Raw genomic sequence first — 26,779 nt, 5'->3', positions numbered from 1 at the left:
GCTAAATAGCTAAAATTATATACATAAATAAATAGAGGATGGAACAAAATAATTGAGATTTAGTATTATGCTTAATAGTTTTTGCATTAACAAACTAGTTCGATTGTCAATTAGTCATTTTGTGTATACTTAAACTGGTCAGGTTGGTTCTTTTATGAACAAATTAGTCTGTTCATGAACGAATGAAGCGTACACTTGGACTGTAACATATACATATATCATCAACTTTGAAGTTTATAATATGAAACTAATGATAATAATGCGCTAAAGGGGAATTTTTTTCGTGAAAATGTCAATTCTGTATTTTTTATTTAAATTGGAGGATGTGTTAAAGAAGATAAAATATTAATAACAAATTCAATAAACCACTTTGCTTATGCATAATCAAAGGTGACAAGGTACAATGTACGTACATATGTACATAAATATATGGCGTCATTCGTCAATTTAATACAACAATCACGCGGTCACTAATGTGTTAAAACTGTCTAATTTCAGGCAGATACCAATTTGCACAATTTGATGTGATTTTTTTCCCAGAACTAACTCATAATCAGGTAAACATTTCATTGTACAACGTATTTCGACACGCCAGAGTGCGCGGTATAATTTTAAGAGTCCTACAAATCATTACAAATAAACCAAACAAACTTTCAATTCGTCATCATATAATAAATATACAATTCAGGATTCCAAATAAAGAAAGCAATACTCTTCTTCTCATTGGTTAAGCGGTTGTTTTTAATATATGTGTAAGATTATATGACAAAAAAAATAGCATGCTTCCGTTGCTTAACCGGTAAACTAAGGCCAAGAACTGATATTGAAATTTCAGATGAACAATTTCACATACACAGATATAAAATTTATTTCTTTTACTGTTGAGAAATATACATATTTATTTCGCACGCAAACTCATCTTTGTACAAAAGTATGTCAACATTTATGTAGATCCCTTCAAATAACAAAAATATACATATTATAAAATATAGAAACTACACATATGCTTTGAGCAATTTCCAGTTAGTTGCAATCTACAATATCTCATAAAAAAATGGGCATAAAATAACATTCGATCAAACATTACATAACATTCGATCAAAATATGATAATAGTAAGGCAGCAAACACACAGAGAAGCGCTTGGTGCGTGTTTTTTTTTTAGAAAGTTTTGCACGTGTAATAAAAACGCTAGCACGCATAATGTTTTGATACAGATTTGACAGTGATCGATGACGGTGATTCCCAAATTTTATGAAATTTAGGAGAAACTTGTCAAAACCTATCGAAAAACAAGCCCATGCGGTGTGAGATGCTTTTTCACAACAGGAGGCCAAGAACGCGCCCGTGCCGTTCAATTAAGTGTGTTTGCGCCTTAATAAGATTCACAATTGAACTTGTTTTATTAAATTAAATAACAATAAATCGAATTGGGTCTACTCTGACTCCCATGATTTAAAATATCGAAGAAAGCCTACTCATATAGCTGTTAACACTTGCCGCACCGTGATGGATAGCGAGTGACCAGGACTTTAATTTCTTCAAATATACTGAATGTTTATACATATATACTATACAGGGTCTTCTATATACATATATACTATGCAGGGTCTTCTACTGAATATACTATGCAGGGTCTTCATATATTATTTATTCCTCATCAAAACCTTTATTATTCGAACTATGTCATTACGAAATAAAAACAGTGATCAATATCAACAGAAATAATTATTTTTGCAGAAAGCCTCTTGTACACATGCCTCACAGATGCGAGAGGGGGAAATTTAAGGTAAAGACACACAGAGAGGTATGCGACACGTATTTTTTTTAGATAGTATTTCACGTGCAAAAATAGCGCAAGACGTACTGAAGTACGCCAAATCTGTACCACCACGTTCCTTGGCAATCCGCACACTCTTGAATGTTTTTTTGACATTCGATCCTTGTATCGATATAAGTTTGACAGTGATCGATAACGATAATTTTCACATTTAAAGAAATCTGGGAGAAACTTGTCGAAATAATAAGATCGTACGAATTAATAACGACATGAAGACACGCCTCTCACCGTTTGAGTTCACATTCGCGTCCCGTGCCACACTTTTGAGTGTGTTCTTACCATCAGTTTCAAAGATAGATGTTAACCAATCCAAACAGGCCACGTAAAAAAGTAGGTGAATCGAAACTGCGGGTCGATGAATCACCCAATTGAATTACATATATAGGTATAAAATCGTTCACATTGAGTATAAATCAATCTTTCGCGTGGATAAATTTCGCATCGATAAATGAAAGTAGATTCAAACTTTATGAAAGTTTCATCTAATCGTCGATCAAGAAGAACCGACCCAGCCGACCTCTAGGTCAAATTTTCACAATTCAACTTCGCCATGAAGTTTGATCAAGTGATGCAACCAACGCAAACACGACTAACTAAACTCTACTACTGAATAAATTTCCCAATTGATTTATCGACTTAATTATTCATCCCATGAAATCATTCCCAGATGTCTATCAAAGCAGACGACCCGTAGAAATTGTAACTGAAACGGGCAACTCATCGGAACAGAAACTGTAGAGACAAAGTGTGATTCTACAATTTCACGCTTCATTGTTGTGAAACATTGGTTAGTGTTTTATTCTGCAAATGTGAGTTGCATAAAATGTAAAACATCTATGAAAATCGACGTCATCTTTTTTAAGTCGAAACATCGTCAATGTAAAGGGAAAGTTCAAAGAACGAAACCAGAATGTATCCATATATTGTATATGTAATGAAAGATGCTATCATGTGACCCAAAAATTGCAACATCGAAATGCACTTCCAAATATGTAAGTAACAAAAACATTAAATACAAAAATGATGTATGGCAATGCTAATGAAAAACATGTCTTTGTTTGTATTTTGATCGATCGTCACGTGAAAAATAATTTAACGAAAAAAACGTCGATTTGGAAACATTGACGGACATGTAAATTTTCTATGATATAATGCGTATTTCGCAAAGTACTAAATACTAAATAAATAAATACAATTGAACGAGGTTCATTCGAAAGTATGTTCTTACGCATTAGACAGGTATGTATGTATTTGACTGTCAATCATTATAGCGAAAAATTAAATAATAATACGTACAATTTGAATCTGGTGTGTCAAATCGAATGCATCAACTCGTTTGGCACGTCTCCGTGCAAAATAAAAATGATGATGATAAAAAAAAAAAAAAACATTGTACGTATGACCGTTGATGAACGTGTTATTCTATCAATGAGGAAGAATGACACGAAAAAAACGTCAATTTGATTTAACCCCAAAGCGAATACAATAAAAATTTAACAAAGCCTAATTTAATTTTAAAAAGCACAAAACATTTTTGAAAAATGATTTTTTTTATGATATATAAATTCAACCTATAAAATTTGGCAAAGCAATCACAATATACTATCGTTTTTTAATTGAATTCTAATAATAAAGTTGCGGAAGTCAAAAAATGATCGGGTTTGGTGTGAACGATCGACAAGCGCCCGACAGAATAAACCACAGATTAACTGGATGGCTGCTTTAAACGCAATTCTCGACTTCACGAATGATAGATTGCACATCAGATGACGAGTAACCTTTCGATGTGCACAGATGCAATTATTAAAATGGTGATTATTAAAATTGAGTTGGATCTTTCTGGCGAGTTTAATAAGGCAAAATTCGGAACTAAAGTATCAGAAGCACAGAACGTATACAGGGTAGGTATGTCGAGACTTCGGGTAGATTTCACTTAGTGTAAGTGCGAGCAGTGCGCACGCATGAGGTACACGTACAGTTAATCTGTGGTTCAGTCTGGCTGGCGCTTGTCGATCGTTTGCATCGCATCGAAAATAATCATGTGAATATGTTCATCGCATGACACAATGGCGTCAAGTTTCAATGATCAGATAAATATAGATCTACATAAAATGGATATGTATACGTGGGTGAGAAGTATGACAAGGGGAGTTGATATAACGGAGAGAGTAAATAGATTGAAATGGCAATGGGCTAGAAAAATGGGCGAAAGAAGTGCTCGAATGGCACCCGAGAGAATGTAAAATGGTACAAGGGAGATGGGTGAATGAAATAATGAAAAATGCGTGAGATGAGATAGATGAGAGTTGCCCAAAACAGAAATATTTCAAAGCATTCATCCAGCAATGGATGGAGAATGGCTGTAGGTCTACATATACAAAGGCTAATATTTTACTGTTAAGTATTTTAGTCTATTTTTGTCAGTATTCAAATATGAAAGGTCAGTATTTATATTAAACGGCCAGTATACATCGTTCGGTATACAAGTGGTCAGTATAAATAAAATAGAAGGTCATTATTTATATTTTATAAGTTTTATTTTGACGAATGGCCAAAAATAGTATTTGTTTGGTATCACCACAAAGTTGATACGATCTTGATTGGACAATTCTATCCAACAGGTATTGCTATTTGTTCTGGCAAATGTACGTCAGATTTTTATACTGTCCATTTGTTATTTATACTGACATTTAATAATATAATATTGACCATTTTGTTAATAAAAACCAGGCGGAAAACTGATTTAAACACTTACCGAAAATTATTAAAATACTGACCAGTTAAATCGTTGCCATATACAGACATCATAGTCAACATGTAAAAGGATGCTATAAATATATCATTGCTTTTGTGTATTTAATTTGAAACATATTGCACCAGGAAGAAGATAAACCTATCAAATATATTTGTGAAAAAAAAATCAATATTATTGTGCAAGCGAACTTCATTATCATATTCGAATCAACGAGCCTAAATTGATGAGTTTATATTTAAAAAAAATATATGTATGTATGTGTATATATTTTCATTCGCATTGTACAATTGGATGAATATAAATCGACAAATGCTTATCGTCGGTATTCCAGTTTAAGATTATTATTATACAACGGAAATTCGTTCCAACTCCAACACTTTCATGTAAATAGACATTTTTTTTTCTTCACACTTGATAAAATTTCAGCGACTATAAACAAAGATTCGATCCGAAGCAGAGCAGATACATATGTACAACACATACCCATTTTCGAATACATATAGTAGTAATAATTGAAACTTACGTCAACTGAAAACGGTAAAGAGATGCGTTCGCGATGCACTGAAGGTATTCACACGTTGCACTCGAATAGCGCGAACATATTCGTTCGCGTTGCACTTGCGGATTAACAACAATGGTGCAAATGTCGAAAACGGCACACGACGTTCGCAATACGAGGCCTCGACGGTTACTGCAGTTGCAGAGGAACGTCGACGGTACTTTCGAGCCATCAAGAGTGTCGGTGGAGAAGGGGTCCTTAACCAGTGCTCCATGAACTTGGATGCTCAAAAAGTTATATCTATACATTCAGCATCCTGTCATTGAAAAAAATCAACATTCTTTCCTTGCACGTATAAGAAACTAAACTTTCTTCGTATTCGGATTCAGATCCGTTGAGCATTTAATATAGAATTGAAACTCATATCTATTTGTTTCCTACCGGAGTGAAGTAGAACAGTAGTCAATAGACAAAATTTTGCTTGAGAAACAAAGTTTCGAGAACAAAGCGTTTCAGATATGGATGTGGATTTCAGATATGCAAAAACATCAAATTGGTCCTTTGCATAATTATATGTACTTAATTCGCTTACCTGTCCTTTCTAATTCATCCAAACTGACCTTTAAAGTATATTATATCATAATACACATCAATATTTATACATACGTATTTTTTATATATGTATAATTATGAATAAATAATGACGACATCTATTGAATTTGTTTATTATTAAAAAAAAATATTTTTATTTCAAATAAATAGTTGAAATCAAGAAAAAAACATCAGCTCACTGAATATACATAATGAGTTTTTAAAATACATAAACAACAAATATTAATATAAAAGTACAATTCTGGTTAACATTTTAGGATATATGTATGCAGTAAAAAAAAGTAACAACCATTCCATAAAAAATCCTATTCAAGTATGCTAAATATCGCAATAATATACTTAAATTTTTTCAATCGCTTGTTATTGAAGCTATTTTCGATTTATTTTTACAGGGACCTTTTGTGCATCACATCGTACACCATATTATTTCGTTGGGTTTTGTCAGTGTTGTCATAATATAGCGTAAGATAATTATGTGACATAAGTATATGGGAATTCGTCGATGTCGCTGCCCGGTCACGCCGCTCCAGGTGTGCCATGTTTATGTTTGCTGTTTTGTTATGAAAAAGTCAATTACATAACTTGCTGTATTTTCCATTAATGGATTCAGAAATATATTTTTCATGCACCTTTAATGGACTAAATAAATAATTACACAAAAATAAATTTTTCTACAAAGAATAAAAAGTGTAGGAGGACTGAGGAGGTTAATCATAAAATGATTAAAATTATTATATTGCGTTTTAATATATAAAACTTTGATGTTTGATTAATTTATCCATTCTACATATTATTGTGAAATTATTTTCAATGTGTGAGTATGTTTAATAAATAATGGAGATCCCAAAATTATCCATTTAGAATAGGTTAGGTTGAATTATATTGGTTTAATTTCAATAATAAGAAAATTAAAAAAAAAAACAGCACAAAGACGACTTTTTTATGTCGAAGTTTATTTTGTATATAAGACAGATACGAGTCTCTCATAAATTCTAATGCTTCAAGAGACTATGAGGCAGACAAATATTTCATTTACCTAGGCGCCTTATTCTCAAGAGGAGGATGCCAATCAGAAATCCGCAGAAGAATAGGAATGGCGAAAACGTTTCAATATCTATGATCAATCTGATAAAAAATTGGAAAAACCGTTCTATAATAAGGAAAACGAAAATTCATATGTTGCGATCATTCCCATTGCATTGTACGGAGTCGAGACATGGACGCTAAAAAAGGGGGAAATGAACACGTTAAAATTCTTTGATGCAAATGTTGTGCTAAATGCGGAAATGCTGGATGCGGATGTTGTGCATTCCATGAACTGCAAGGAGTAAAAACATCTCCATCATCAAAGAGGTTTCAGTTTCAGAGAGACTCTCGACAACATGTACTACTACTTGGCCATTTTGCTACTTTGGCCATTTTGCCAAGAAGAATGTAAAAAGCCCTGAGAAGTTGATACCAGAATACTAGAGGGATGATCAGTCCGACAAACATATGGAAAAACTTTTCTATAATGAGTAAAACGAAAATCCGTTTGATGCGATCTCTGGTGATCTCCATAGCATTGTATGGATGGAGTCGAGACATGGACGCTAAAAAAAGAAAAGAGGACTTGCTAGATGCCTTTAAAATATTGTGCTGGAGGCAGAAATTGCGCATTCTATGAACCGCAAGGCGCACAAACATCTCAATCCTCAAAGAGCTGGCAGTTTCAGAGAGACTCTCCATAACATGTAGATTCCTTCTTACTTTGGCCATGTTTTCAGAAACAATGTGGAGAATCTTGAGATGTTGATAGTTTCCGGAACACTAGAGGTAAAACGAGCAGGATGGTCTCCCACAAGATGGTCAGACCAAATCAAAGAACGCTGCATTAAACTTGGCACAGGACCTGGAGGAGTGAAGACGAATCTTCCACCGGGTCCCAGATGATAGAAATTGCCAACAACGCTCAGCATTGAACAAGACAAGAAAGAAATAAGATCATAAAAATATTAAAGTAATTTTTATTCGAAAAAAAGCATATAGAATAACAGGTACAAAACAAATCGCTAGCCATCCAATCAATCTAGTATTTTAAAGAAATATTCAACTTCCAAGACGCCATCCTCCGGCAAATCGCTACAGTGCACGGCGTTTTGAGTTCGCGTGCTTCCGAACCGTGCTCTAAGTGTGTGCGGTCGTATTTGACGGGCCATGTCCTTACAAAAAGATCAACAAGAGCATGTTAGTACAACCGAAGCGTTGTTAGTATGTGCACCGACCAAGACTTTCACTCACCGGATCGATCGGGCCGACCAATTTCCTAAATTCAACAGGTGTGTTCACATCGGCTGGACCCACAATTTCCATAGCGACGCACGGACCGGAGATCAACTCAGCTACCATCCCCTAAAATCAACCAAAAATCTTATATATGACTATACAAAACCATTTATTATACACCTATCAAACTGTAAAAATGCAAAAGGTAGACGAAAAATCGCCCGCACGGAACAAGTTTGACGACTGATAAACTTACCATATAGTCTGGCACGACTCCTTTGTACACTTCGTAAAATTCTGCAGCGCTGACGTTGTCCATGTAGAACATCTTCATAGTCATTATTACGAATCTCTCATCCGTGATGGCTTTAATGATTTTGCCGAGGTTTCCGTCGCGTATTGCGTGCGGTTTGATCACACAACATGTACAGTTTATCATCGACGGAGCCATAGTCGGACCCAGCGACTTCAACTTTCCAGTCGGAAAGAAATAAGACAAATCCTACAAACCATTTATGTATAAAACAAATTGATAAGTATATATATATATATATATATACGAATATAACAGTACAAATTTTACATGAAGCGCGTCGTCTAAATTGCCCGATCCGTAAAAATACTTATTCGGTGCCGATTCTGAATGATTTTGATTATACTTTTCGCATAAATGCGTATTTATTTCGCTCATATCACTGTTCCATCGTTGTACCGCGTTTTGGCACACAAGTTCCAAGCCGATCACCGGTCCGCTTGTAATATCATTCAGTATGCTTCTAAAAAATAGATTTCATATTTAAGTATTACACATACTAAATCTAAACAAATAACATGCATTTAAACAAAAAACACATGCTGACTCTAAATTTTGGTCATCTCTAATACTCTGACAAGCTTGAAGTGCACTGTCTTTGGTCAAAAGTGACATTTTCAATTGCTTTATTTTGTAATTTCTATCTTGAATGCATTGGATTATATCTCCTAAGTGGTCGTTGGATACCGGTTTGATCATTGCAAACGCTCTAAAAAATAATAATAAAAACATTCGTAAAAATTGAAATGTAACAAATAATGTAATGGTGTATATGAAACTTGCCGTTCTACGGATTTTCCCAGTTTTCGTTTAGTGTATTCGTTGCCATAGTCGGTCAGTTTTATAAGCCGAGCATATACTTTGATGGAGCCATCTATGTGAAATTCGTCTGCGGATAAGCCCTCTACGATGCTGCGTCTCAGGAAAGTTTTTCGATTTTTCACGTCGAATAACTCAATGGAAGAATCGGATGGGAAATAGTGTACTACAAAATTTTGGGTTAGGTTAGTATTGTGATCGTACCACTCGCCGATGAACGAAAACTTCTCTGAATATCCACAATCCTATAAAGCAACACATATTATACGATACAATAGACTGCTGGTTTGAATACATTATTTTGAATTTATTGAATGAGCAATGTCAAAATTGGCGAAGATAAATTTCGTTTTTTATATGATAAAACTAGTGGAAAATATTTCTTATTTATATTAAATGGATTAATTTGAGATGTTCAATGTGTATTCTTACCATCTTAATAGATTTTATAGACAATTAGTAAGTTTTATGCACATTTCAATGTTGCTAAGTTACAGTGAATTAAGCAAACGTCAAACAGACGTTTGAATTTTTGGCCGAAACACTTGCTACTACGACTGGTACGGTATTTTATACATTTACAAATTCCATAATTCTAGTCTCTTTTAGTGTCATTAAAATAAAATATTTAACTCTAATAATTTAGTGATCATTTCATAAGTCTTATATATTCTTAACATATATAACAATGAGCCTGAGGATAATTTATCTCCACAAATTTTACTAAATATGTTTGCTTTTTGATTTTTACGAAGTATATTTTAAGTCGGTGGCCTTTATGGCATAAACTCAGGGTTGATTCAAGACTCGAAAAATAAACTTGTACCAAATCATTAAGATAAGAAGTCAGAGTAGACGGTTTCGTCAGCTCCTCCCATGAATCTCATACATCCACGCGCATCTACCCCCGCTCCTAATCTTAATGCTTTGGTACGAGTTCATTTTTTACTAGCCTCTTCTTACTTTGCTTTTGATTCATTTTTTGAGTTTTCATCAACTCAGAGTTTGTGCTGTAAGGTGGACCCATTTGAGTGTTTGAATGAATACTTGAAATATTCATAATGACACCCCGAATAGAAAAAGAGACGGATATAAATATTTTAGTATTTTTAAAAAACTAATAATCAATAAACCATAAAATAGCAATTAGCACTAATTGAAAAAAAACGGAAAATACTACACCAGGGCCCGAATTTTCTCTTGGCAGCTTTGGGCATACGGTAAACGGATTACGAAAATCGTTGCCACGAAAATCGCAAATACGAAATATCTGGCACTCGAGTTCTTATTAGTATGATAGTTGGCGTGCGTTACTCTCGATGGATGGAATTTTCGGGTGCCAATGTACTCTGCTCATATATTGGTCGTGTTGCATGTTTTCTGCATAGTTTTGATGTGACAACATGAAGAAGAGTCTGTTATGTCTTTTCTTCGTGTTCCATCCAAAGCATGAAATTAAGATAATTGTAAATGTTATTTTATTTTACATAGATATATGTATACCAGACCTAACAAGTAAACCCAATGCACCTTCCTAGACAATTAATTTCAAACATTGCAGCATTTTTTTATTACATAAATCGCTGTATTTCGAGAAGGCTGTAGAGCACGAAATTGACAATTAATTACTTAATTAATTAATCTTTTTAGATTTAGAGATGTACATAATTTTTACATATTGTACATAAATCAAATTCAGATATTTGTGACATAGCGGATAGGATGACATTTTGTCAATTTAATTGAAATCAGATTAATTGGCTAATTCTGATTGATGGGAAACGATCGACTTGGAGTCACAAATATCCACGTCTAACCAGCAGCATAAAGCACGGGATAGAGCCCGGTAGCCTCTCGATGCTAAACATAAACGCAACCACCGAGCCATACTTCTGGCTTTAATCTAAAATATATTTTTTTTGTATTTTACAATTGTATATAAAAAAATAGTTACAGGTACATAATGTGTACGTCCATATTTTCTTTTACCGAAACATTTCAATAGAAATTATGAATCACCTTGAATTGAAGAAATGTGAAGTTTACCACTTAAAATGCCAAGATACCTCTCAAGACAAGAAGGTCAACCACTGGTGAAATCGTAACCTTGAAGTGCTCAAATGGCTTTTTGAGCAAAACAGAACGATGCATTCTAAGTACATATTTATTTGGACACACGAATGATTTGGCAATATATTTTTTAAATGAAAAAGTGCTATCAAATAAAATATAAAAAAAAACTATTATACAACTCCATTGACGCGTCTTAACGATCGCAAAGTTGTATGCATAATAAGACATGAAAATTATTACAAATTGAATAGATTCATTTGTCCCATCCAAGAAAATTCATTTAACCCCATGATTTTCGCAATCTTTCTCATAGAGGTATTTAGAACTATTTCAATGCAGTAATTTTCTCTAGCTGTGCTTAATTCGAAAGATAATCTTGCTCAATTTAATTCGAAGCCAACTTTGCTTCTATAAAACTACGGCTCTCCAACTTTCACCTTTAACTCAAAATAAAATCCAATAAGAATTGGAGGCATACATTTTTCATCGTAGTTTTAAATTACATTGTAATAACTATCCTCAGATGTATTTCTTTCGTGAGAGAAATTTTTTAAGAGACAGAAAATTTTTAAAATATCTTTTAACAAACATTTAATTATATGTATCTTACATATATATAGATAATAATTATTATTATTAATAGCAAAAATAAACTATGGTGGTCAATAAAGCAACTGCATCCAAGTGCTTACACATATGGAAAGATTTGATAAGATACATGGAAACTTTCATGAGGTATCTGGATACAACATTTGTCGTAGCTACGACAGTCTCTTCGAGGGACATTTTATTTTTACATACATTTATACACCAGGAAGGCCTAACAGGTAAATCTCAATGCGCATTCCTGGCCGATTTCAAACATCGATATATAGAATAATTTTTAACAAAGCATCATAGAGACATTTATGGATAAATTTTGACAAATTGTTAATAGACTTACATTTTCGGAGCATTTTTTTATTTAATATTAATTGTCAAATTTCGAGCTACTTAGAAAGTCATTGATATACTGATTATAGAAAAATTTGCAGAATTTTTATATGAATCAGTGAAATTCGAGATGCTGAAAACTTGAAAATAATGAAAAATCGGTAAAGGTTGCCAATTTGTTGGAACCGTTACTTACTTAATTATGAATAATGTTTTATCGATAGTTTCCTCTGGTAGTGAAACTCCCTAGACCTATCTATCTAACGTGTTATATAAGATCGATCTCTCGTTGATGTTTTGGTGCGGGCTGGCGGCTGCTCGCTTGTTAATTGGAACCGTTTCAATGAAAATCAGCTAAATTGGCAAACTCTGATAGGAAGCGATCGACCTGGAGTCACAGACCAAGGTCTGGCCAGCAGCAACTAGTAAGACTCGAACCCGTGACCACAATGTTCGAAAGTATATAGGCTAACCACGAGTCCACATACTTAAGATCACTACACGATAGTCTCAAAATTTGTCACACAATGCTCCATTAAACATACTTCACATCGCTATAGTATTGTTGCGTAGGGGTGGGTGGAGGATCCAAGTAAAAGGCCAAAGTCGTGTCACAGCATTTATTGGTGTCACAGCCTTCAGCAGGTCTCTCAGGACATCTTCGACGTCTGATTTGTTTACCTATTGTTATGGTCACGCACTCGGATATGTATTCCTACGACATTCGGTCCCACGGTACCACGGTATCGGTCACTTCTGAGAAGGGACCAATAACGGCCAACTCGATGGCCATTGTTTAGCCTACATGCTCTTAGTAATCCTTGAAACCAATTACAACGGTCGCACAGTGTCAGGGATGCGCCTCGGCTTAATCCGATTGCTCTTAACCGGCGGCTCTTTTTAGTATTATATATGCTACAGTATCAACGTTGTATAGTAATCCTCCGTTTTGATTAGAGATCAAGTTTTGAATAATAATTATTACTGGTTCTATCCTATGTATGTATTATACATACATATAATAAAGTGGTTTCGTCGACGCCAGATTAGGTTGCAATCATAGCTGCAAGCTAAAAGTTGTAAATGCATATGAATTTCAATTTTAAATGACCTCAATGACAGATGTTTGAAAACGACTGAGGCCCGTTTATAAACAAAACCGGTTGCATCACATCGCGGTTACCAGGTATTGCATAAAGCACACCTCAATCACTATCCTTTTCTAGCTCAGGCCAAGTGAAAGGGACAGCGACGTCTTGAGCAGCCACTGCCGAAGGTGGCCTCATCAGCCAGAAACCACCTGGTATTGTCGACGATCGGTCGTGTGTTTGCCGTTTCCAAATCCTCACTTTTTGCGCAAAACTTGAGGAAAATGTGACTCGTTACACGTCTACATACATCAACATTCAAGGTGGGGAAAACTCCTACAACGCGTCTCCATTCTGAAACATCAGATGGAAGTGCTTTAGTGATATACATAGTTCGGTCTTTGTGTCTAGGAAAAAAGTAAAAGTGAATCTTTTGTGTTCCATAAATCTTGACAACATCAGTGATATATTGACTAGTGTTAATTAATAATGGTTTGGCAACCGAATCAGTGCTCTTGAATCCGAATGTGGATACTGGTATGATACGGTTTATGTGCAATTTGAGTTCAAAGACATATTCAAAGCTGGACACATACTCAATACAATGATCTTGTCTTTTTTGAAAGTTGTCTTTAAAATAAAAACATATTCAGATAGCGCTTTTATATAGATATTCTCTCGTAACCGTTTGGATCTCTGGATTCAATTTTGATTTGGTTGTTCGTTAATTAAAATTGTTATATGAGCAGTGGCGTAACTACTATGACGCGGGAGTATGCGGTGCATGCGAGACCTTGGGGTCGGTAGGGCCTTGGGAGAATATCAAAATTTTAAGTTATAAAAAATTTAAAAATATAATTTGACACTAACTGAAGTCATTAAGGGGGCTGTTCACCCGAAACCTTAATTTTGTTGCCGTTCCTTTCTTCGATATATATATTGAGTGAATGCGACAATATATATCAATATATATATATTGAGTGAATGCGACAGTTGCGCTTCGACCAGATAATACGTATTTTAAATCGACAAAATCGAGGTTTCGTATTCTCCTATTTTCTCCTGCAAAACTAGACCAATTTTTAAAAAAATTTCATCATCGGTATAAGAAAGATATTTTCTGTGCAACAATGTGCGTATTTTTTTTTAAATCGACCGTTAAATAAGCACGCTGGACTCTTTTCGTGGGTGTAAAAAAAGAGGCGATTTTATATATGTTTAGCGGCTCCTAGCTCCTATAAAAAATAACTAATCAAAAAAATAAAACGATAGATGCATCCCAATGGTAGATATCTATAGCATATTAAAAAATAATTTACCTAGTGCCATAATTGAGGAAGAGAGAAGTGTAATACGTTTGTATGGACAAGGCGCTGGTGTCCATCCCTCTTAAACAAACACATTAAAAAATTCTGACTTGGCGAATTTTCAATATTGACATGGAGATGTTTATAAAATGTCTTTAAAAGACGTGATTGCAAAATTTTCAAAATAAAATATAGGCTAAGAAGGACATTTAAAATTGATTTATTTAATTGAAAAAAAAAATTTTTACATTGAAAAAAATGGGGCTCTTTGGTAACTTGCATGCGAGCCAAATTTTTCTAGTTACGCCACTGGATATGAGTCATATATTACATATGTAGTATCAGATCAGATGGGTATGGTGGTGCATTATTTGTATTTAGCAAAAGTTGAAAATCGAAAGAATGTAACTACATTTAAACTATGTATTCATATATGTATGTAATTTGAAGCAAAACTCAATTCACTATTGTTAATCAAAACTTGCTTCAGTGTATTTGAACTAGAATTACCCTTTATCAACTTGATATATTATACATGCAGTTACATATCATGATAGGTAAACAATAAAACAATTGCTTGAGGCGTACTTTAGATAAAGACTGGCAATTAATATATAATTAACATTTGTAAAGGGAACTACCATATACATATATAAATAGATGACATGCCTAGGGCGCAAAAATATCACAAATCGGTATTCAATCATACAATTAATTGCACTTCAAAAAAAAAATTAAACAAATATTTCTATAACATATCTTGTATGAAAATAATTAATTTTCAATTCAAAAGTATTGTCCTGAGTGCATTATAGAAGAATCGTTCAAAGTCTACATATTATATTGGACCTGAATGAGCTATACCAAAAGGAGTACTAGTGCACATTATTGCACAATTTTTTAGCACGACTTGTAGTACAGAAACATTTCAGTAATACCTAGTATCGTCGTTGCAAAGAAGAACGTATTTTATAAACAAAATGCCGCATCAAACCTATCTAGTAGGGATCCCAAATATTCGTCGACTTCAACTATTCGAATATCGAATAGTAAATCAAGAGCTATTCGAATATCTTCGAAAATTAAAAAAACGGTTATTACATATGTATGTATGTACCAAGCATAAATTTGAATGAATCGTCTTATTATAGTTGCCATTGAATTCCACCTCGTTTTTACAGCCAATAATAATTTCAATTTTTTATTTTCATTTTTCATTATACATTATTTATTTATTTTATTCTAAACAGACCATTGTGGCATAACAGGAATTCCTAAAGCGCCACAATGGTCAAAAACATAACACAAAAAAAAACAAAATAACAATTAAACACAAATCAATACACAACGAAAATAATACACCCATCAATTATACATAAAAAAAATACATTTGAACATAAACATAAATACATCCATACATAAACATAAAAAACAGCATTTAATAATAACAGATATAGTAAAAATAAAAATAAAAGTAAAGATAAATTATGATTTCTTGTAAAAATTTATATTTTGCCGGTGACTTCTTAAATATTCGTATTATTTTTCTGATGATTTCTAAAATTTCGTAGAGATTATTATCGATCGAAAAGTGATTTTCTTCAAACATTTCCGTATTTAATGAATAAAAATCCGTATCTTCACATGTAGACATTTCATCTTCTTCATTTTTATCACAATTATCCCCATTATATATTTCATTTTCTTTATAATCGTCGGCTTTTTCGTCATCACTCTTTTCGTGTTGATTTCATTTATAAAAAAATATATACACGAATAATATTCGAATAGTTGATGAAATATTCGAATAACGAATGGCTGAAAAATCAGACGAATAATTCGAATACTCGAATATTCGAATATTCGATTGGGACCCCTACTATCTAGTTCAAATAAAATCGATCACCTTAAATAAAATAAAATATTTCTCATTTCAAAAGTCGACTGGGTAAAAAAATCTACATTCTCGATTGCAGAGTAACCAAACTTGTTATATTAGCTTATCAATGGAACCAAAACTGTTCGGTTGAATGATTACTAAATATTTTATTTCGTAAATGCATCGCAAATTCCATTAAACCCAAAACACTGAACTTTCAAATGTTTTTCGTTCATAAATACATAACTATGCAGTTATGGAATACATTGCATAAAAATATATATGTAATCTTTTTACGTATTCGTGTATACAATAGTTTTCCTTTTCATTACAGTAATTGTAAGTGCGTGATAGAAATTATTGAATAAGTAAGTTCAAACGGATGTGAGAAAAAGTACATTTGAACGAAAAGTTATTGACCGTGAGATGACGAATGGCAATATATGTATGTAATTATCGTGGAATACGTTATCGAAATATGATTGCAGAATATCCACTTCCTCGGTGTGAGCAGCAACATATGCATATTTCTCAATCAATTCATATTGCGTTTGCCTATAATGTGATTTTCTTACGTACATTTCCTTACATTTATTTCAATTTTGTCATCCACACAATTCTATGGGATGTTACCAGGGGCGTAACTAGAAAAATTGGGCCCACACGAAAATGTTAGCAAAAGGCCCTCCCTTTAGTAATTTTTTTTTTATTAAAATTAAATTGATAATTAACACATAATTTAAATGTTCTTTTTCCTCGCCTTCAAAGTCGCAAATTCTGCAATCACATCTTTCAAAGACAATTTAGTAGTTTCTTCATGTTCAATCGATAATATTGCTAATTCACTGAGCTCGGAGTTGACTCCTCTAATTTCTTTTAAAGTCTTTTATTAATTTTATTTACTAAAAGTTTGTTCAACACTAGCGACAGTTACCGGCAAAGTGAAAACTCGGAAAAAACGTACATGCTGTCCCTTACAACGCCTCTCGACCAATAGCATTTCGTGCAGACAATGGCTACGTCTACACTACCGTTATCTACACCCGATATTTTCGAATTTTCCATATCCAGTTCTCATATTGCAACCTGTGGTTGCTATTTAGGAACTGGTTATGGAAAAATTCGTAAATATCGGGTGTAGATATCGGTAGTGTGGACGTAGCCAATATAAAATTATAAGAGTGAAATGCTATTGATCGAGATGGGATGCTCACATGGGACATTTTATCTAAGTTTCATCCTACGGTGGATAATGTATATAGTGCCTAAAGGTCTGACCGCACTATACGGCCATGGACCGCTGCAGCACGACACGACACGGCAAAGTTGATACAAAAGGCAACTCTGTCGCGTGACGCGTAGTGCGTTATATCTCATACAATTTCATACAAAAAATATTTTGCCGCACGCTGCCGTGTCGTGTCGCAGGCGCATAGTGCGGTCAGACCTTAATGGTGATCGGATAAATGCACTCAAGAGAGCCGCACTCTCGAGACATCCAAACTTTCAAAGATGCTCAAGAAGAACTAACGCAATAGAATTCCACAAAAAAGCGTCAATGGGGTATTTGTATGTTATTTGAAGGTGCTAACCCTTTTGCGACTTTGAAAATTAAGATTTATCGAACCTGCGCCATTATTCAGTGCATTCTTCCGGGAACCGTACCATACATATGTATATGCTGTAATTGGTTCTTGTACTACATACTATCAATTAGTACTGATAAGTGGTGGTTCGTCTATATGGGCTGCGGGGTTACAGCCATCCCAGTATAGTACATATGCATGCTGTTTTTGTCTGCATTTTATCACCGGTGAATTCTCACGAGCCGCCACTGGTAGTGATAAAAGTAAAATTTGTTCTTCTTACATCTCAATGTAAAAACAACGTTGTACAATTTGATATGTAGTTTTGTTTTTAATGAAAGAATATTTTACTAATTCTTCATATTGACAGGTTATAAATAAAATATTAATAAATACAAATAGAAACTGTGTTAATGACCAATAATTGTAAAAATATTATGTATCTACGTTGGATATTGCGTACACTGTTACATCGTGAGATAAAATACGCCAAAAACACAATCACGAGTTTGGATAATTGATATGATTTCATAATGAAAATAGTAGGCAGCAGAATACCGTCACTTATTATTATTAAATTTTATAAAAATGCTTTTATGTTATATGTATGTACTAGAAAAAGTTTTAGTCGCAGCGTGTACATAGCTTAGATCTTTTAAGCAGAATAGCATTAATTCAACCAGCAACATACACAGCTTAGTGGTCAGCGTACATATAATGCGAACAATCGAGAGGTCACGGGTTCGAGCCCTAGCCCGGTGTTGCTGATCAGACTTCGGATATATCTATGCATGCTACTCCATGTCGATGGTTTCCTATTAGGGTTTGCCAATTTATCTGATTTAATTGTTGAAACGGTTCCTATCAAATAGGCCACCTACGCTCATTTTTCACCTTAATTTATCATTTATAAATTTTGTTCGGAAAGCTGTACAAATTTGGCCATGTGTAGCCTTGGGGTAACCCGTATTGGCACCATGGTAAATGTAAATTTTATTTATTATATAGAATCAACAAAGATTCAACATAGAACATATTTGTACATAATAAAGATCGGATATTTGGTTACAGTTTGGTATTAGTCCTCCCAACAGCGTAGTAAATTCTGAAAACCTTAATATTTTTAAAAACAAGCTAGATGTCTGTCTTAAATTTCAAGAATTTTTGTAATTCTTCTTTTCCAATATCTTTTCTATATTTTTGTTTTCTTCTAGTTATTATTTTACCGTTCTTGATATTTTTTTATCTTTTGGTATTATCACTTATTTTGATTTTTTTTCATGTTTACTATTTTTCCTTTATTTTATTATTGTTATGAATATTTTTGTTTTTATTTTATTATTTATATAAGTCAAACCCCGTGGGTCTATCGGCTTTGCCGCCTTCCCCATGTATTTTTAAATAAATAAATATTTCTAGTCTTAAATTAAAAAAAAAAACATTTCAAATACTTACTGAGCCCACGTAGAAAAGAACGTGGCACATGGTTTTTTTTAGATACTTTTAAACATGTGAAAAAAACACGGCACGCCTAGCACATATGCAAGGCACACCGTCCCTAAATCACCCCCTGGAGTGTTTTCGGTGATATTTTGTCCTTGTATTGATATAAGCTTGAGAGTGATTGATAACGGCAAATCTCATATTTGAAGAAATGTAGGAGAAGCTTGTCGAAATAATAAGATCGTACGAATTAACAATGATTTGGAAACGCCTTTTCTTGACCATGTGCAAGACCGCGTGCCGTTCCGTCCATCTCTGTGTTTTCGCCCGTAGTCTCACCGTTACCTCTGAATTATAACAGGAAACATAAGAGCCATATTCATCCCAAGACACTTAAAAATACGTATTCAATAATTGATATCATATATGTATAGTTAATAAACCCAAATGATATTACGTATAATTTAAAGATTCTGGTAGAATGAAGTTCCGTAATACACGAATATATTTGGAAACATAATCAGTAATTTACATTGCAAAAAAGAACGCATTTTTTTATATTGTATTTAAAAACTTTATGTAATACTATTTCTATCCATAACTTCCGCCAACTAAGCAATAAAATAAACTTCCGGCCAAACTATTATGAAGGTCACCAGCATTAAGATTTGCATACCCCAAAACTAGCAAATTGAATGCCTATCAACCGGTACAATATTCATTTCCTATGCAACATTTGCAAGAAAGTGAAAACAAACAACGGCCAATACAAACCCGATAAAACAAGTTCACCTTCAAAATGTTCACCGTCGTCTCCATCACGAAACCCACACATTATTCCAACGCTTAATTACAATTATAACCTGAAAATTCTTGTTCTTACAGACGCCGTACAAAACGTCGACTATATCGTGCCATATTGAAAAATAATGCAAGAAGGAACACATCGAGGAGATCAACTTGAAATTTATCAAAATTGATAACATGGCTGTGGCTTCGCTGTGGGTCCTGCTTATTTGGATGGCGACGTGCATCCTTCTGAGTCCGTTGACTGTGTTTTTTGTGGTGTGTCTTCCGCAACTACCTCTTCTGCTCGTCCGAAGAATATGCTACATACCTTTCGAGTACATATGACCCATAACTTAAGTTAATATTTAAACCTCAATAGGATTAAGGTGCGTTTTTATCAAATACCAAAATTAACGACGACGACGTATGATAATAATTTATGTTATTATAGCATTTTTATTTATTGTAAATGAATGTTTTTATTTTATATATATATAGAAAAATGTATATATTTTACAATAAGCGTCAAATAAATATCGATACATAAAAATGTAAACTTATAAATAAAACATTTAATATTAAGATAATGAACAGAGATGTAACTTTTATTGCTACAATATCAATGCCCTTTTCAGGGATCCAACTATTGTACATGGTAAACTATGTAGTACTTGATTGTATTATTGCATTGGTATAATCAGTTTCAGTTATAAAAATTCTCTTCAGATAAACCTGAAGAAAAACAATGAAAAGGCAACGTTAATTAATGTTTCTAAGGCCAGCGTTTAGAGGTAGATTCGCTTTATAGATGAATTATATTTTTAAACGCTTTACTCTCAGGTTCAAGCATACAGTACATCAACCTGTTTAACAAATCAATTGTTCAATTCGTTATTTATAATTAGCATTTGAGTTTAGCGGTTATTCAATCGGAAGTATAAAATGTTTTAGCATAACAGGTACGTAAGATTTGCGGACAATGCTTTCTATATAACATGTTCTATTATAAAAAAAACTAATGGCAAAAACGCAACAGCTTTCAATAATATCGTTTGTGACTAGATAGAACGACATTTAAACCATAGTCTGCGTTTGAGATTCTTGAATCAATTCCACTATATCGGGCATTACAATTATTGCACTCTCACTTTTTTTCTTGAATGTTGTATTATATATAACTTTTTTCACTTCAGTGTTATCGTTTTTAATATCTAAAAACAAAAGAAGCAATTCAAATTTAATAAATAATGAAATAATAACAAAAAAAATCATAAAATAATGCAATTAAAAACCTTGATACTTCCCATGAATGGCTTCATACTCCGCCAACTCTGTTGGATGCATCCGTCTTTTATGAATACGACAGTTCGAATTGTCGGCGAAGGTTCTCGTACACCACAAACAGGAATAGGGTCGCTCACCGGTGTGAATGTTCATGTGAGACTAAAATAATATGAAGTTAACAATACTATTTATTTAATTACATACATTCATCATATGTGCCATAACAGGAATCGCCCCCAAGGCGACATATATATTTAGATTAATTTTGTACATAAGTACTGTAACGTGCGAACATGAGAAAGAGTATCCACTGTCTAAGTGCATTTGTGGGTGAACAATAGAGACCCCGGATTAGGCTAACGAGACTCAATAAGTGCCCGAACAAAAGACCTGAGCGAGTGTGTGCGTAAACAATACACTAGCCAGGGTAGACCTTTAAGTGCCTGAACAATAGAGATATTAATGAATCGGGGAAGCTGTGCCGTGCAACTTGTCCTTTATCAGATAGATAAAGGACAAGTTAACAAGTTTAAACACGATAGATCAGATTATTCTGGAGTGAGTGGTGGTTCTGTGTGGACCTCTCGAATCGTTGAATAAATGCTGTGAAGCGACTTTGACCTTTCATTTGGATCCTGAACCCACCCCTACCCAACGGTACTAACAATTTTTCAAACAGTACTGTAACGTAGAGATTAGGTGAGTGGCACTCGTGGACCAATGGTTTACTAGCGCTGATCACCTGATCTCGCGTTCGCGCCGTATATAGAAGAGTCGTGTATAACGACGAATAGGATCGCGCGACTCATCGACCAATAGGATCTCGCGAATATATGTATACGGGGAGCGCCCAATGAGTATAAATATTGGGCGCTCTCAAACTGTAGAGCATTCGGAGCTATAGATCCGGCGAGTGAAGACCAATAAACTACAGCTCTACAACACTAGCTGCGTCTTACTCTCCAATCCTGGGAATCCTTCTTCACGTCCACGCAACAGTACATAGAATACAACTAAGACATCTATGGTCAGTCAACAAATTTTTAATACACAACAAATTTGCGAGAAATACACTATGTAGGTAGCATATTTTTTATAAGATTCAACAAAATCGAAATGCTAATAATTCAAATTTTCGAGAAACTGAGGATACCTATTTGTTGGATCCGTCACAACAATTAAGCTAGAAAAATTGGAAAATTCTAACAGGAGATGGGCGACCTGTGTTTTAATAATCACAAGATCTCGCCAGCAGCGTATTTGGCCAGAGCTTGAACCCACTATCTCTAAACTGGTATGCAATAGCTCTACCAGTGCACTAGTCTGTGAATACATAGATATTTTTACCTTCAAAGATTTTCTTCTTTTGTAACCTTTGCTGCAGAAAGCGCATTTGTATCGGTAAGTGTCTTCATGGATGCACATGTGCGTCCTGAGTGTTCTACGAGAGTTTAAAATAGCCGGACACTCGGGACATTTGTACGACGTTCCATTGTGGCAGTCCATGTGACGTTGGAGAGTGCCTTTCGTTTTGAAACTAAAAGAGAGTATGATCATTTGAAGCGAAAGCTCATCTCCACTCCTCGAAAACGATACAGAAGACCAATTGGCAGTAAAAAATTCTAGCTTACGCATATTTTTGTGGAGTATGCGGCTGTAAGACAACATGTAATTTACCTTCTGGAGCATATTGAACACGAGAAGAGTTTTTCGTCGCTGTGCAACACTCGATGATCCAGCAAGTTTCCTTTATTGTTAAACGCGTGCCCGCATATATCGCACACATACGGACGGTGCTTTTCATGCACGGCGCTCACATGAGCCCGGACGTTACCCTTCGAAATAAATCTGAAACGACAAACATTCTGTAAATCATTCACAACACAACACAAACCAAGTATAGAATCAGACACTCACTTAATCCCACATATATCACAAGGATGAATGTATCTCAGTTCTTTAGGAATGTGTGTCTTTTCGTGTATCTTCAGTGACATGGACGTGGGGAACCTCTTGGCACAATGGCTGCACACGTGCGAATACTGATCTTTCGGCAAATGTGTATAGCTATGAATCTTAAGAGCCTTCGGTGTCGTATATGTTTTTTTACAAGTTTCACATCTGAAAGAAAAATATCGATTGTTTCAGCACAAGCATATGTGCACACAAGCATCTATCTGCCCATTATATCTAGAAAATCGCTGGCCCTAGTGACCATAGTAAAAATATATTCAAGATTATAAAAAGTTAATCAGGTAATAAAAAATATTAATACTGCGTGACAAGATTTAGTCTGGAGTACCCCAGGGCATACATACATACATATATGGACAAAACGTAAGCAACTAACTTTTAAACTTAGGAAGCACCATTGAATAATCAAAAAGAACTCAACACTGGCCACGGAGAACAAATTTTTAATATATAATAGAAAATCAATCTTGAAACCGTGGCTCTCAGCCAGTAGCTTTAACGTGGAAATTATTCAAAGATTTGAAAATAAAATGTTGCGAGGCATTTTGGACGCCTGTGGTTTGTCCTAAATAGTATAATCCAAAAGGATGTTGACGGTCACAGAAGCAGTCTCTAAATTTTGAAACAGACCGGAGAATCATTCCAACAAGCTGGCCACTAATGCTACAAAGAGGCTTAAGAAAAGGGACCAGTAGTGGCTCATGCATATGGGGTGTGGGGCTGCAGCCCTCCCCGTATAGTACATATGCATGCTATTTTTATTTATATCAACAGGTCACCAGCATGGTTAACAAGCTACTACAGCCCGATTCATCTCTACATTATGAATTCTCACGAGCCGTCACTGGAACTGTGGAACTGGACCTCTAATATAAAAGGAATAAAAATAAAAATGTCCTAAAAAAGACAGATAGCATCATAAATAAAAAATAAAAGAGAAAGGGAGATCCTTCAGACCATTTTCGCTGGGTGAAGGGTAGTCTGATTTTGAGTTTTAATATACATATAAAGGATTTCTTTGTTTCTTTAAGATTTTCCTTGAGATTATCAAAAAAAAGAAAGAATAACCGTTCAAGAAAAATTTAGTCAGAACAAAATATAGGGTAATCGGATTATTTCGCACATTGCGACCGCGCACACGACAATCATTACCACGAAAATTGCGGTTACTCTCGACGGATGAAATTTTCGGGTGCAATATCGATTCGTGCGGAATAATCACCGAACCAAAATATAGTTACTCTTATCAAGTTGATTTTATTCAATATTAGTCACCCGTGACGCGCTTGCAGAAGGAAAATGCCTACTTTCACTATTCACCATATTTCTAGATATAAATGGCAGATCTATATGAATACTGTTAAAAAAATAATATTCACTTATATCCGCAGGTATTGTCATGTTTTACTATATGCCTACTAATGGCGTGACGAGTGTATAAGAACTTGTCACACAAACACTTGACTTTGGCTTTAGAATTGTGTGTTTGCTTGCAGTGACTTTTCAAAGCGCACCAGTTTGGAAAGTCTGCCGGGCAAATGTGGCACACGAAACTGTCGGAAAAAAAAACCAATTAATTATTTTTATATGTAGAGTACATATGTGACATAATATAAGATTAATGTGTGCATACTTTATAAAACTATTATTGGTCATTATATATTTATATCTTCTTGTGAGTTTTAAAGCTCCATCTAAATTTTCTCTGTTTACTTCGCCGTCGTAGTGTCCGACTTCCTCTTTGATTTGGCCGCTCTGATCATCGGTTGACATGCTATCATAGTTCTTCTCTTTGTCTATATGATCTTTTTTATGACGCTTATGTTTTTCGTCGGAGGATTTAGCTTTTTTCTTTTTGGATTTCTTTTTAATGCCTATAAAACAAATTATGTATGCATTAAATTTTCTGCATGATGTAGAAAGAATCGAATATCGATAACTTTAGTTATGCATTTCATTAAATGCAATTTTTCATTATAAAAATGGTACTTTTTCTTCCAAAATATTATTGACAATTTTTTTTACTAACAAAATTATAATTCAATTACAAGAGAAAAAAAAAGTGAGTATTGGAATCGATAGTCAGATTTTTCTACTGATGATTTCTGTATAATATATAAAGGGCATGTGTTTACGTACACACATAAAATGTTGAATCATATTTTACTCAAAACTTTAATGCAGTTAACTGCCTTTTTTTTATGTCAACGATATTTTTAAAATGCAAATAGGTTAGTTGTAAGCTAAAGCCAAGTTATCGTTCAATCAAAACAAAACACATATTATTACATTCTGATATGGGTATGAGATCATCGTCAGCGTTGAAATGATCGGTAAAGTCTTCAGATTTGACCGACATATTTTCCTCGGTTTTAATTTTAACATTAAACTCCACGTGTTGACTGTCCCACTCCGCCTTGAGCTCGTTGACGGCATTATCGTTCACGATCAAGCTCTGCTCTTGCAGCGAGAGCAGGTACTTTTGGATATTGTTGCACTTGATGGCGAACTCGTGGAACGACACCATCTTCCCGTGGCATTCACTACAGACTACCAACGACACTTGGTCTTGAATATTGATCTGAAAATACGAGATAGATGAATTTGTTTGCAAAGTGAGTATGAAGATATTTTCACGGGTAGGGAGGGTGTTACGTTGATTTGGAGATATTGTTTGATCAGGTATAAGAGCGGTCTCGGCTCTTGTTCTGAGAAGACGTAGGTCGGTGGCGAGGAGGGAATCTGCGCGCAAAGCCGGCACACGGAGAACACGTCCACCCCCACCCCCACCCCCACCCTCCCCCCACATCCACTCCGAGCGGCTTTCGCGGCTGCAGCCATCTCATCGTCTCAACCACCGACCACCGACCGCCAACCACCGACCGGCACTAACTGTCACTTGACAACACATATACACACACCATCGTAACAACACTAATTACAACCAATACATATCGAATATTTTCGTCAATTTATTAGCTATTTTTTTCTATATTATTATAATTTGTAGTTCTTTTTTTAAGTTGTGTAAATGGAATAAAATACACCGAATATAAAATAATAAAATGTGCTATTTGGATTATCTGTTAAAAAACGAAAATTCCATAGCATTACTGAGAATCTTTTGTATCTTCGATGGTGCTCATTTTCATTACTCACTGATAGTAATATATTATTTTGCTGTCAAATCTATAGGGGGGTTGAAGGTTTTGGACCGTTTCCCAACCTATGGAAATTCAGTTGAATTTTGAAGAGGATCTTTATTACTTGATTAATACAGGTGTATTTGTATGTACAGCGAAGTAGGTAAAGGATTCACTG

General features: G+C 34.4%; 2 protein-coding genes across 3 annotated transcripts; both read right to left on the bottom strand.

Annotated features, from left to right (window-relative positions):
* Positions 1-7,692: 7,692 nt before the first annotated feature.
* On the bottom strand, positions 7,693-9,657 carry nmdyn-D7 (nucleoside diphosphate kinase homolog 7). Of its 2 annotated transcripts, none has more exons than XM_077442112.1 (7): positions 9,535-9,657; positions 9,067-9,347; positions 8,831-8,992; positions 8,554-8,746; positions 8,227-8,472; positions 7,986-8,096; positions 7,693-7,906 (listed from the first exon to the last, which is right to left on the bottom strand). In XM_077442112.1, the coding sequence occupies exons 1-7, from the start codon at positions 9,535-9,537 to the stop codon at positions 7,769-7,771; spliced, it is 1,134 nt and encodes a 377-aa protein (XP_077298238.1). In that variant the 5' UTR covers positions 9,538-9,657; the 3' UTR covers positions 7,693-7,768. The 2 variants fall into 2 exon arrangements, with proteins under 2 accessions (XP_077298238.1, XP_077298237.1); XM_077442111.1 differs by having other exon boundaries at positions 7,694-7,906; positions 8,545-8,746.
* An 11,036-nt stretch (positions 9,658-20,693) lies between these two features.
* LOC143919556 (uncharacterized) lies at positions 20,694-26,348 on the bottom strand. The gene is made up of 9 exons (XM_077441933.1): positions 26,114-26,348; positions 25,748-26,039; positions 25,092-25,332; positions 24,838-25,011; positions 23,402-23,605; positions 23,162-23,332; positions 22,832-23,021; positions 21,493-21,643; positions 20,694-21,411 (listed from the first exon to the last, which is right to left on the bottom strand). The coding sequence occupies exons 1-9, from the start codon at positions 26,297-26,299 to the stop codon at positions 21,275-21,277; spliced, it is 1,746 nt and encodes a 581-aa protein (XP_077298059.1). The 5' UTR covers positions 26,300-26,348; the 3' UTR covers positions 20,694-21,274.
* Positions 26,349-26,779: the final 431 nt, after the last annotated feature.

This window comes from Arctopsyche grandis, chromosome 12 (assembly GCF_051622035.1).
Source record: "Arctopsyche grandis isolate Sample6627 chromosome 12, ASM5162203v2, whole genome shotgun sequence".
NCBI classification, from domain to species: domain Eukaryota; kingdom Metazoa; phylum Arthropoda; class Insecta; order Trichoptera; family Hydropsychidae; genus Arctopsyche; species Arctopsyche grandis.
This window is presented reverse-complemented; position numbering and strand designations above follow the sequence as displayed.